Raw genomic sequence first — 13,431 nt, 5'->3', positions numbered from 1 at the left:
ACACCCTGGACTGGTCGCCAGCCAATGGCAGATTGTTTTTATAGTATATTTGTTATGACTGTTACATCATTTAGTTACAGTGACTACAAACCTTGACTCCTATTTCACCACATTCTTAGACTGCCTTATAATTTTCCTGTGTATTTAAAATTGGCAAAGAGTACATTTAAAACACAGGAAGTGTAGAAATGTATTGTAATTGATGTGGAACGGATGGGAGGTAGGATTTTGCTTCTTCCTACTTCTTTTTGGACAATTGTACTATGTGATGCATTCCAATGTAACTCGTATGCATGTTCAAAATAAATGAAACCATTACCATTACACAGAAGATGTTTTTAAAAAATAAGAAATGTTTGGAAGGCCCAAAGTCAGCTGGGATAGGCTCCAGCATACCCCCACAACCCTAATGAGGAGAAGCGGCATAGAAAATGGACGGATGGATGGAAGGCCATAGTTTGCCCATCCCCGTGCTGTACTTTATCATCAAAATGTGTTTCCCCCCCTTCTAATATTTTCTTTCATTATTATGATTTTTTTTTTTTTTTAACGAAACATAACAATACTCGATTGGATACTTGATTGGAACATTTTATTTTTTCAGCAATAGTAAAAGCCATACATTGTAGCAACCACTCTCTATACAGGGATAGTAACTCAGTGACACATTTTCTGCAGTCCAACATGGACTGATGGGGACTCCATCGAAGCAAAGGAACAGCTTACATTCTTTTTGAAGTCCTCTTTTCTCCACATGCATTTTGTCAAGACACAAAACTGAGACAGAAAAGTTACCTTTGTCCCACGGAAACACATAATGGGGATCAACGCCTACAGATATCTTGCATGCGGGCGTCTGCTCATAATAAATACTGGAAAACGGTCATATACAAAATGCCTTTTAAGTGCGGAATCTTTATTTTCATTACTCCAATAGCTAATTTGATTCAGTGCAGGCCTTATTAAAACTAACATGGATTTAACAGCAAATCTTTCTGCCCTTTATATGACACAATACACGAATTTAACAAAAAAAAATAAAAAATAAAAACATAAACTCTGGGACTGGACGTGCCATCGTTACAGTTAAAACACTGTATTCAATTTAGTTCTTTTGTAATGATTGTGCTCTGCCACAAGAGGGCAGTCACTGACCAGACTGGATTTGATCTTGCACGAGGACGTCAAATGGCAGTATCCTTTCATTGAAAAAATACACATTGCTACTATTTTGACAGTTAAGTGCTTGACTTTGGCAATCGATAACTGCGTTGCTATTTCTTAAAAAAAACAAAAAAAACAAGCCAATTTGGACTTCAACTTCCATACTTCCCCAACAGGATGATTTGCTGCAGAAAACAAGACATCTGTAAACTGTGATACACGTACACTCACTTTTACACGCTATATATGTCAAAGTACTTGACTTCAGGCGATATAAAAAGCATTCTGTTCTCCATGCTTGAGTCATCTTGTTGCACGTATACATGTGGACAAGATAGCATAGAGCGACAAAGCAAAAATAAATATCCTCAATCATATTATCATATATTTATCTGTATATGTATTATATATATAAAATATATATAGCTTACCTTTGTGTAGGGGGTGAATGTATATAGTTCTGGCACATTTAAAATGAAAAAAACAGAACAAAAGAATGGCATGATGCGTTTCTATAAAGCACATCTGACCCTTATGTACTGTATGACAAAAATAATGTGACTATTGTGCAGATTTGGAGGAGAAAACATCATATTTGAGTAATCCTTTGTTGATTACGTGTTTTGCATATTTGCGAGAGCCTCGCAAAATGTTCAGTTTTCGCTATTTTTTTCTTTTTTTTTTTATTATTAAAAAAGCTCGGCCCTAAAAACGAAAAGTCGGACGCCAAACGTCTTCTTCAACAGACCAACCCATAAAACAAGTCAAAGTATTTACATACACGTGAAAAAAAAACGACCCTTGTAAGATATTTTTGCAAGATAGCGGCGGTGCGTCATTGACCTACAGTATCAGTAGAATGAAATCATTCAGTCATTTGAACAAAGCAGCCATATCATATTCATCTGACAAGCCCCGACTACTTTTTAAAAAATCTTTGGTTGAACAGTCAAAAGCCTGCTAAGACTTACAATCCGCTATCGCTGACACGACTTGACTTCTTCTCGACAGTACACAGAATACACCGCAACAAAATGAACAAAGCACTCACACGACTTCTGCTGTTCAAACGTTACCCTGCCAGGGAGCTCTAAAGCGCGTCCCTTCCCAACGTCACAGAGCCATATCACATTCGGCACTTCCTCGGTTCCACTCAGGAGGTCCGTCCAAAAAGAAAAGTACAATGCAAGATGCACACACACACACACACACACACACACACACATGCACACAGACACAAATATCCGCTGACACGCACAGAAGCCCTCAGAAGAGGGTGAAACTAAAGTGTCCGGAGAGAAAGGGAGTGTGGTTCAAAGGAGCGAAAGCAACCAAAGGCATTTGAAAAAAGTGCCAGGGTTTCTTGAAAGCGCTCATCGTTTTTGCGACGTGATCATCTTGCAGACGAAACTGACGATGGCGCTGGCAGGCTGGTCGGGCTCCATCTCGGCGAAGAGGTGGCTCACGTTGTCAGTTGTGCTTCCCTGTTTACGAGCCACAAAACCAAACAGCCTGGAAAGACAGCGTTGGAGATTGACCTCTGCTGCAACACCGCGTGTGTTTAAAACGTCTCGATTTGTACAGTTGAACACTTACTTGGCTGTGCCTCCCTCTGACTTGTTCCATCTGCAAAGATTTCAATCAAACATGTCATTTCACAACTCCATTGCGCGGCAGCTTTTGTTGTAATTAGAGTGGAACCTCGGGTTCGGTTTTCGCAGAAAATTATTGCAGAAAATTTGTCTCGGTTTTCGTACAGTATACTGTCTCGGTTATCGTGCGGCCAAACAAACTAATCCATTTGGACGTATCATTCCATGGAATGGAGTCCTCAGACAAAGCATCCGTGTTGGGGACACGTTGCTTCGGTTTTCGAACGTTTCAAACCTTTTGGAGTAGATCACTGACGAAAACTGAGGTTCCACTGTATTAAAAATCACCAGTTCACCTTCCTCTTGTGTTAGGGTCGACACTGACTCATTTTTAGGTTTAGGTTTAGGTTTATGTTACCGTAAATACTGTTTATTGCATCAAGGCTTTTGGACGTTGGACTCAGTCAACAGTTCACTCACTACCAACTCATCTCCCAACCCGATGGTCTCTTTGCCTGCTCGTCTCCTCATTTTATTATACTCTAAACCCCCGAAGTCACTTCCTGTCTGCCACTTACTCTGCTAACACCACACATTTACAGCAACACACGCGAGCACAAGTCTTATTTGTGTTTTAAATGTCTTATTTTCTGTTATTATGTCTACCATATTGGGTAATAGGAGCATAAAGGTGACTATAGGGGTGTTACTTCATGTCTGGAGAGCTCTAATAACGTTAAACACCGTATTTAGAAGGTCGTAAACAGGTCGTCTATGCTCTGACGACAAAAATATTCCCTTAAAGAAACCAACGTTGCGGAAATTCACTTAACACGGTCGGGTCTAGAACCAGTTAATCACGATAAACGAGGGGTTACTATATTACTGTATTCTGCGTCCAAAGGCTGAAAATGACATGCTAACACGAGAGGAAAGTTCCATCTATCATGAGCAAGCAATTGAATGCATTTGTTAATATTAACAGAATCATTCAAATACAATGAAAAATACGTACTTTCTGTCCTGAGGGTCAATATCACAGAATGTGACAGTGTTGCAGGGGTAGTGGCGTCGGAAGAAAATCCTAAACAAAAGAACGGTGCATCAGTTAGTCACATATTAACAATATGCCATCTAGAATATAATACATGTCAATGTAATGTCAGTGTTATTGTTAAAGATATTTGCCAATGTATGTATTTAGTTGATCGTGGACGGCTGCAACACTCATTTCTTCATTTTCTTTGATTTTTAATGTAGGTTTTCATTTTTAATGTCGGTTCTGGGCAGATATACCGTACATAATACAAGTGACACTGTTTACCTGCACAACCTAATGAGATCCAATGCAAGTGAAAATGCATTTCAATGTGCCTTAGTTGCGCAACCGCATGGGGTGGGCCTGTGGTGAGCGTAGCTGCTGTGAGTGGCAGTTCACACCTACTTTGTAACGTGTTAGCATCTCCTACACCCACGTCACTTGGAGAATTGATTTCATTTTTATTTTTTAATTGAAATATATAGTTTTTATTCTATATATTTTTTATGTGTCATTATATAATAAATATTTGTTTAGGTTATTTCAAAAAAATATTTTATAATACAGCGCCAATTCACAACAGAGGTTGTTTCAAGGCACCTTAAACATGGGGAAAGTCTAGTAACACTCCACATACATCAAAGAAAACCAACTAAACACCACATGAGCAAGCACTTGAGGACGGAGGCAAGGAAAAACTCTGTCTAGGGAAGAGTCCAGGCTCTGTGGGGTGGCCATCTGCCTCGACCGGTTGGGTTGCAATAGAGACAGAGTAGAGGGACAGAGGGTGGATAGAGGGAGAAAACAGGATAGAGGGGTTGGGGTGCAATGGGCACAGCCGCATCTGTACCAACGACAGTATTATCAGGCACGGAGTGGGACAGTATGATAAGGCTTATCAATTAGAGGGGTGAATTCCCAGCATTATAGAAGCAAGACGGATGGACCGTCGCCAAGGATTCTTCAACTTTGGGTGCTTTTTGGACTCTTGGATTGGCAGCCACACTTACTTCCTCTGGTTGTCAGTCAGTGTGATGCCTTGTGAAGACACCTTGAAGTGCACAATGGTGGCAGTAGGTAGAGAAGCAGCAGCCAGTGTCTCGGATAAGGCCTTCGCAATGGCCTGAGGGCCCGTCAGAGACTCCATGTCCACCGAGTTTATGTAGAGTACGTTGCATGCTGGGAAGAAATGAGATGTTCCACACAGATAAGTACAAAAAAATGTCACTGGCATTTGGTTTTCCATTTTAAGAAATGCTACCGACAGTATGTTTGGGAACTGTTAAAGTAAGACACGTAATCGGCTCATGCAGTTGTTTAGTTTTCTTCTCATTGGACTGCATGCTAAATGGGCGTCAGAAGAAACAAATCCATTCAAATCATTCCACAAAAGACTGGTAGGCCTACGTTGTAAGGCTGGAGGGACTAATGTTAAGAGACAGCACTGAAAGACCTGTTTAAAGAAAGTTATTTCAACAGAACCGGGAGATATTTGATATGACTTCCACACATGTGAACAAATGCAGACAAATTGCAGACACATAGGATGCACATTCCAGATGGAGGGACACTAAAAGTGCACAGGGTTTACCATGGGACTCAGCAGGGGCCCTCTGCACTGGGATGACAAGGACGTCATCTTGTCAGAATGATTCAGAATGAACAATTGGCTGCGTTTGAACTAGAAGTGGAGAACTGCTTGTAAAAGTGAGTGTCTGTGATGTACCTGCTCCTTGTTTCAGTCGGTCAGCCAGCGGATTTGTTTTTACAACTTCTGGCTCCTTCTCCAGTAGATCTACATAACAAAACAAAGGTGTCAGGTTATGCATTGGACTTTCTCTGCTCCTCTCGTGACTGTAGTCGCTTCCTGTGTTGTGTCTATTGTCTAAATGCCACAAGGCTTCATGATGTTACAGCGTCACGCCGCCGGCGTAAGCGACGTGAGGCCGAGCTATTCCAACATAAAGAAAAAAGAAAAACATCACGTCTTTGATCGGCTTTGCGTTAGTACATCATTTCCGGTTTCCGCCAAAAAGTCAACAATGGAGCAAATTGTGGAGCGTCTCAGCAAATTTGTGCAGTCATGTGATAATACTGTGGGGGGGTGCACCGGTCCACATTGTTTTTCTCTTCCGATCCGATCCCGACACCTAAAGTTGGATATTCGCCGACGCTATTGTGAAACCAGAGGTCCGTTTGCTTCAACATTTATTGCTTGCTTCATTGAACAAAAGGAGGTTACTGTTAGTCGCAACAACGCCAAAAGAATATCAGCAAATGTAGCTAGAAGAATACTGGCCAATGTAACTGTCTCCGCACACGCAAGTAGCACTCAGCCTGACGCATTCACAGCTTCGCAGACAGTCAGACAACACAGAACTCTTAACAACTTCCGAGTCGCTATATTATTGTTATTGTTGCTTTTAGGACGGCTGCAATGCATGTGTGGTGACAGCAGTTTGCTGGTACTCTTTTGGCTGCATTTGCTGATATTCCTCAAGCTATGCTTGCTGACAACACTAAGAGCAGACATGACTCATGGATCGGATCTGGAATTACACCGCTATCGGAACCAGATACCGATACTGGATGGGATCGGCCCCATCCCTAGTTTCGGAGCAATATGTGCAATAAAAGTGACCGATGATCCACACTGAATAGCGATAACATGGATGTCGCTTCCGTCACCGTTGTTCAGTACTACTAAAACTACTAAACTACTACAAAGTACTACTAAATAGCTTTCTCAGGAAAACACTACCCCTAGTGTTTCGGCAGATAATTGCAAGTCACATGCTCAGCCCCCTCTAAAGAGCGACAACAGGATCAAGACGCCGGCCCGCTAGTGTAGCTGTAGCACGATGACGCTTTCAAATTATCACGTGAGATCTTTAAAAAAACAAATATATATTTCTGTCTTGTTCAAGAGTTTAAAACCAACATGCTCACAAACATCACTAAGCAAACAACTTGTGAAACACTGCAACCCGCTTAACTCAGCGTCTTTTGGACTGGCTGACTGATGTCGACATAAGTGGCTGTTGAGGTAGTTGAAACTGAAACAGAAACTAACCACTGCTTGCACATTCACTTGTGACTTTGATCAGAGACATAAGGAGAATGGGCGAAATCAAGAATTTTTTTAACCTGCGGCAATTTTGTGAGATCGTTGCCCTCTATTTGTGCATATTTTCACAGTTGTCATTATCAATTTGTTCCAAAAGGTTTAATAAAAAATGAAAAGTATGGAAACCGAGGCAATTTTTTTCCCCATAGGAAATAATCCAATTAATCCCACCCAAAAGTACTAACAAAAAATACATTTTATTGAGAATAATTACAGTTTTACGTGCAACAACTTCAATTTTTTTTAAAATAAATGACGAATAAATGGAAATTATCCTCGATGTGGATTCCTGGCAAGATCAAACTCCATCGTGTTTCTCACCTTCATTATCCAAAGTGTTGAGGCTCGCAACATTCTTTGACCCCGTGGTGGGTTATTTTGCAGTTGCACGCCATAAAAAATGCAAGAACAGAGAGACAGCAATGCTTTGTTTGGGATTTCGCAGAACGATACAGTGTAGGGCAAACGGACTAGTTTGTTAGGTGTGATACTGTACTAAAAACCGAGGAAAAAGTTTGGCAAAAACCGAATCATATGAAAACTGGGGTGTACGAAAACCGAGGTTTGACTGTATTTTGATTCTCCCGTTTTCATACGACACTGTAGCGACGGAAGTGTTGGACTGTATCTCCAAACTAAACAATGAATCCGTTCAGCTTTGAAAGTAAATTGGTTCAATTTACATGATGCTTGCTCTCCCGAAAATATAATGGAGAACGTTTGAAAAAAACATGAGAATAAAAATGAGATGCAAGCAAAGCAGAAACCTGAGTGAGCCTTAAATGCACAAGAGAATATGCAAACCTGCTGCAGGAATGAGTAGTTTGCAGGGCAGGGCCAGTGGTGTGATGGCATGTTGGTACACCAAAGCAGACAGACAGCCTAAAACACAAACACAATTCATTTATCTTCAACATGTCCTAGATTTCATTCCAAACAAGTTCACATTTTAGAGCTTCAAGATGTTTTTGTTGTGACTGTTCACTGTCAGTGGTGTTATTATCAGCTTATGTAGATTTTCATGGTATTGACCTCGGAGTTGGAACGGCACATGTATTTGTGATTGGAAGTCATCTATGTATTTATCCGCTGTTGGTATTTAGCTATGATATGTTATTTATTGTCCACAACAATTGAGGAAAGAAACAAAAAGTTACAGAAAATGCACAACTTGCTCAAGTTGTACACATTCCGTAACTTACTCAGTATCACTCTGCTCCTCCACGTAAGCACACAGATACTCACACATGCGTCAGTACAGCTGTGCAGTGTAATTAGAAGGCACAACATGACTTGGATGGCAGCAGCCAATGCTGCAATAATTGGTAGGACTACAGGACTTGGAAAAAGGCACACATTTGACAGGGCAGACACAGACAAGTACACAGAGGAGCAACATGCGAAAAGATAATAGGGTAACAAGTTCCCACTCACCAAAGTATGGCTCATTGGGACAACCCTTCAGTTTGACGCCCTTTGGGCTGCTCTCAATCAGGAAATGCCTTACCAGCTCATTGGTGGTATCACCTGTGAGACACAAAAAGACGTACATTTCAAGGTAAACAATAATAACTGCTATGTCACTGAAAGAATTCCTCATGTCGCCTTACCTTTCTTGCTTTGATGCACTGAGGGTGGGGGTGAGGCAACTTTCATAGCCAAGCCGTAAGCCCCCTTGAATGAGTGGCTGTCCCGGATAACAAAGGCACCAGGTTCCTTTTCTCGAAGCATGCTGATTGCTGGAAAAGAGTAAATGGCTTTAGTCAACGTGGGAAGTATTGCACCAAACACGCTGCTGGTATATATGGTGTTGTACATAACTAACTCGTCCATTTCCCCTTTATTGCATCCTTCCACGAAATTGAGTGACCAAACAAAGCACCCTACGCGTTTCAAGCAAATTGGTAAAGAATGTGAGCAACACTTCTGAGTTTCATCTCGCCAGGATGTACAGGAAGTCCGCATCAACAATAAGTTCCATGCATTTGTATGTTACAATTGTTTCACACTGTTTTCTGCATGTAAAACTAATTATTCTCTATAAAATGTATTTTTGTTCATATTTTTGAGTGTCTGGAATTGATTCATTGGATTAAATTATTCCCAATGGCATAAATTGCCTAGTTGAAATTTTTGTTGGACCTTTTGAGACAAATGAATAATGAAAACCGAGGTACCACCGTGTTAAACTTCCTTGACTGACAGACTTTCAATGACTCTTTGGGATTTCCATGAAACTTTCTCAAAAATCTATCAAGTTTAGTTTTGGCAGCAGTCAAAGCTACAACAAAAGATTTATTTGAATTGACATTTAGCACATTTTTGACTGTATTTAGTGCAGGGTACAGCATTATGCTTGCTCAACATATTAAGTTGCACTGAAAATGAGTCAACTTGAAGTGCATGCCCAATGTATCATATGCATTTCTAGCTAAAATGAACAAAAGAAAGAAAAACACAGAATGAGGTAGTAAAAAGATGAACTGCGTCTATGTCAAAACAAGCTAATTTAGAATAATATTCTCTTTTTACATGCGCTGCATCATGCACGCCAATGTTTGTTTATGTGCAAAGCTTTGATCATGACTTGGCTGTTCAGTTCACTCGCACAGCAATAGGAGCCACAGCTTGAGGAAGGATGCTAAGATGAGCAATTCTGCATGATGCAGATGTTCCCTAATTCAGTCCATGTGGCGTGGCTGCTCCCTCTGGGGGCACTTGGCACTGAATACAACCCATGTCAGCATGAGCATGTGTGATGTCAATGCAGCACAACATATGTTTAACACAATACAATCCAATGTGGTTAATGAGCACATGACAAATTAGCCTCTGAAGCCACAAAAAATATCAAGACAAAACAGCTGAAAAGTTTTGTATCTATGTTTTGGTTGAGTATTTACCCTGAAGTTTTGCTTCGGTTTTCAAGTATTTGGACGTTGTTGTGCATTTGCCCCTATCGGCCACAGTATAAAAGTTTTTTTTCTTGTATTTTATCCTGTTATTTATCCTGCGACTGTTACTGTGCTATTGCTCTAAAATGTGATTGTAGTGTACAGAGTGTACAATGCAACCAAGATCAGAAACCTTCATCAAACGATTATCTATTTCAACTTGTTTGAATTCAATTCTTATTAATTACTTGGAACAATATGTACTCGTTCTGTCGTCACTTACCTTGCTCTCTGGATATGTCTGGCTTGTACCAGACCTTTGATGTATCTTGGACAAACTTAACATTCAGCCTGCTCTCGGCGCCGCCATCTGCAAGAAAGCAGAAATCATTTAGCGCCACAAAAATATGGTCTAGTGTATGACAAATCATGATGCTATGAATGCAATGTGCTTTTTTTTGCAAAAAGCACAAGTGCTCATGTATTTAAACCTTATCTTACAGAACAGGGTGATGATATGTATATGATGTATATGATGTATAACATGTATTACGTACCTATGATAAATGAAAGGGATAAATTAACATTTACGGTTACTTTTGCCTTCATTGAAGATGTGATTGTTGACAAAGACACGATGCGGCAGCATCAATCCTCTGCTTTTCTTTTGATCACAGCTGCGAAACAACCCAAAATGGAGCCAAAGAAAGTTGCAAGTGCCAGCATTTTGATAAAGATGGTGAGAAACACTACTGAAGTGAAGAAATAATTAACGACAATACAGGAAGGCGGTGTCTGCGTTAATGTCGCTGCCACATTGCCGTCTTTGTCAACAATTACATTTTCAGTGAAGGTAAAAGCAACCTTAAATGTTCATTAATCCCTTTCATTTTAGAATTGTTTCCTGCAAGTAAAACTCGAATTGTAAAACTACAAAAATGTGTTTTGAGTTAACATTTTTGAGACTTGTGGCGTGACTGTGTTAGTTAGTAAAGAACTACAGTCAACTGCTGATGACATCATAGACGGGCGACCGAGCTGAAACCAGTTTCTGCTTCCATGTATTATTAGCAAGCTAACAGCCTGCTTATGAATGTGGTAAAAAATGCATTAAGAACACGGCTGCACTCATGCAGCATGTTAATAACACGACAAGACGCGCCATATTCTACGTTAACCGGAACATGTATGCAAATCGAGGCAACAGTTTGCCATACATTTTTTACATTAACAGAAAAACACGCTACCCGGGATGTACGCTAACCGAGGTTCCACTGTATTCTCATTTTACAGCAGAGATTATGCTAGGTCCTTACCAGGCATGTTAAACCTTGAGAAGTCAGAGAGGGTGTGAAAATAGTTGGGAGTACTTCCGCCACTCATTGTTGACATTTTTCCATTCAATGAGCTGTACGACACTGATCCATTTGGTCTGTCCCCGCTTGACATGCGCCTCTTTTCCGGAAGCTGGGGCTGAAAAACAGGGGTTGTACTTCCCTGTCGGAACCCTAAACTGATCCCCGTCATCGCCCCCTCTTGGTAGGCTGCAGGTGAAATAGGGTAAGACGGTGTGGGCGGTCCCTGGTATCCAGAGGAACTGCTCTGTCTGGACAGGTTGCCATGCCTCTCATCGGGCGTGGTATAGCCACTGTGTATGGGGTGTCGGTCTAAACTTGGACTCCTTTGAGACATCTGTGACATTGAAGGGTGACGCCCCAACACTGGACTTCCATGGGATTGGGAAATAGATGGATGCCTGCTTAGCACAGGACTGCTCGGCATGGGTTGTCCCAGGGACGGATGTCTGCTTAGGACTGGGCTTCGTTGAGACTCTTGCCCCATAGAGTCCTGTCTGTTGAGTACTTGGTTGATCTGACTTCCCTGAGACTGATGACGTCCAAGGATCGGACTGCCATTAAACCTCAGGACACCAGTTTCAAAACGGCCATTTACTGGTGCTGTTTGCTGACCCCCTATAGACCCTTCCTGATAAGCACTTGAGTTGTTCTGGAACACAGTATTGTCAGTAGAGCTCAGGATATCTATCCGTTGCTGCATTTGGGGACCTCCCTGGCTGACTATGGTCTTAGAGGGCTCTACCCAAGTGGATAGACTGGAATCTGCGGCCACATGGCTCCTCGGTTGGGTGTTAGGATAAAAATTAGACAGAACAGGATTAGTAATCCCGAGGAAGGACGATGTTGGAGGAATGGAATCCAGATGTGAAGACTTGGTAGAAGTTGGTGGCTGGTAACAGGGCGTTGGTGTGGGGTATGCGCTCACTTCTGCCTCAGTGTGGAAACTTGAATCAGTAGTGGGCTGGGATGGAGTGCTAAAGCTGGTGTCTGCCAAGGCCACATCCCTGGAAGAAAATTGAAAAATATACACATTTCCACATAGAATTAGCTAAGTGTTTAATAGTTAAGCATACCGTAGATCCCCGCATAGTCACGATTCAGCATTCGCAAATTTGAAAATTTACTGATTTTTGGTTACAAAAAAAAATTAAAAATTCATTTAATCGTCTCATTCACCCTAATTTGGTAATCATTTATAAATATGTGATAATAAAGCACAAAATGTCCACTGCTAGCTGCGATCATCTTTCATTATCATTCATTAGTAGTGAGTACTATTACATTGTATAATGTGAAATGTGTTTATAAAGTGTGTGAGTCATATTTAGGGCTTAAACCTGGATTGTGTTTCAACGCTTTTAGCTCGTTAGCTTCCTTCATTGAAAGCAAACAAAAGCGATTGAAGAAAGACAAGGAGGGTTCTGGAGCTGAATCTAATCTTATAAATCACTTTTATTGCAAATGTTGAGCCAAAATTGGAGGAGAATATCATTGTCAAGCTAGCAACAGGGTTTGGTATGGTAGCGCCTTGATGCAGCAGCATAATCCAGGCTTTGTTCGTGTCAAAAATAGACATTTTCATGGGCGTCTCAATTACTCATGTTTATTTACTATTAGCAAATGGTGGCGGAATGTAACACCCCCGAATAGCGGGGATATACTGTACTGCACTGATCATTATCAAGTAGCCTTCGGCTGCGGAGAAGCAGCCTGGTCAGTACTCACCCCTGTGAGTTCTGGATGGGTCTACTACTGGACAGCGGTGAGTTCAGGGCATGGGAGACGGAACCTGGACTTTTCTGTTTCCCTGTAATCTCCCCTTGTGGACTCAGGCTTGGGGGTGTCGAGGGCTGCTCCCCGCCTACTACAGCTGACCTTGCGACGGACTCTACGTAACTTCTGGGTTCTGAAAGTCAAAAAAAGGATTTCATGAACAGGATGACGCTTACAGACGCACACAAAGGATTTGAGGGTCTGAATGTGTGTAAAGTTGGGGGGGATCCTATTTGACCAATTAAAATAATTAAAATAATTAATTAAAATAATTAATAAAAATAATGAATGTATTTTAAGTATAATAAATACAAATAAAATACAAAAAATAAAATAAAATAAATGTAAAAAAAAGTCCAGGGTGTACCCCGCCTCTCGCTCGAACTCAACTGGGATAGGCTCCAGCATATCTGCGTAACCTTAGCGAGGATAAGCAGCATAAACATGGATGGATGAAAATAAATAAATACAAAAATTAAAGTTA

The 13,431-nt window shown here is 41.0% G+C and overlaps 1 protein-coding gene across 10 annotated transcripts in view; it reads right to left on the bottom strand.

The window, feature by feature from the left end:
• Positions 1-577: 577 nt before the first annotated feature.
• Positions 578-13,431, bottom strand: part of tns1b (tensin 1b) — a 172,390-nt gene continuing 159,536 nt past the window's right edge. For 9 of the 10 annotated variants that reach the window (XM_054786473.1, XM_054786471.1, XM_054786469.1 and 6 more), the window contains 11 exons: positions 12,900-13,080; positions 11,133-12,178; positions 10,100-10,186; positions 8,533-8,661; positions 8,357-8,449; positions 7,727-7,804; positions 5,522-5,590; positions 4,806-4,974; positions 3,772-3,840; positions 2,761-2,790; positions 578-2,676 (listed from right to left, as the gene is read on the bottom strand). In XM_054786473.1, the coding sequence (XP_054642448.1) occupies positions 2,538-2,676; positions 2,761-2,790; positions 3,772-3,840; positions 4,806-4,974; positions 5,522-5,590; positions 7,727-7,804; positions 8,357-8,449; positions 8,533-8,661; positions 10,100-10,186; positions 11,133-12,178; positions 12,900-13,080 (2,090 nt within the window). In that variant the 3' untranslated portion in view covers positions 578-2,537. Of the gene's footprint in view, positions 2,677-2,760; positions 2,791-3,771; positions 3,841-4,805; positions 4,975-5,023; positions 5,414-5,521; positions 5,591-7,726; positions 7,805-8,356; positions 8,450-8,532; positions 8,662-10,099; positions 10,187-11,132; positions 12,179-12,899; positions 13,081-13,431 lie in introns of those variants that run through there. The other variant, XM_054786479.1, reaches the window with a different exon arrangement.

This window comes from Dunckerocampus dactyliophorus, chromosome 9 (assembly GCF_027744805.1).
Source record: "Dunckerocampus dactyliophorus isolate RoL2022-P2 chromosome 9, RoL_Ddac_1.1, whole genome shotgun sequence".
Lineage (NCBI taxonomy): Eukaryota > Metazoa > Chordata > Actinopteri > Syngnathiformes > Syngnathidae > Dunckerocampus > Dunckerocampus dactyliophorus.
This window is presented reverse-complemented; position numbering and strand designations above follow the sequence as displayed.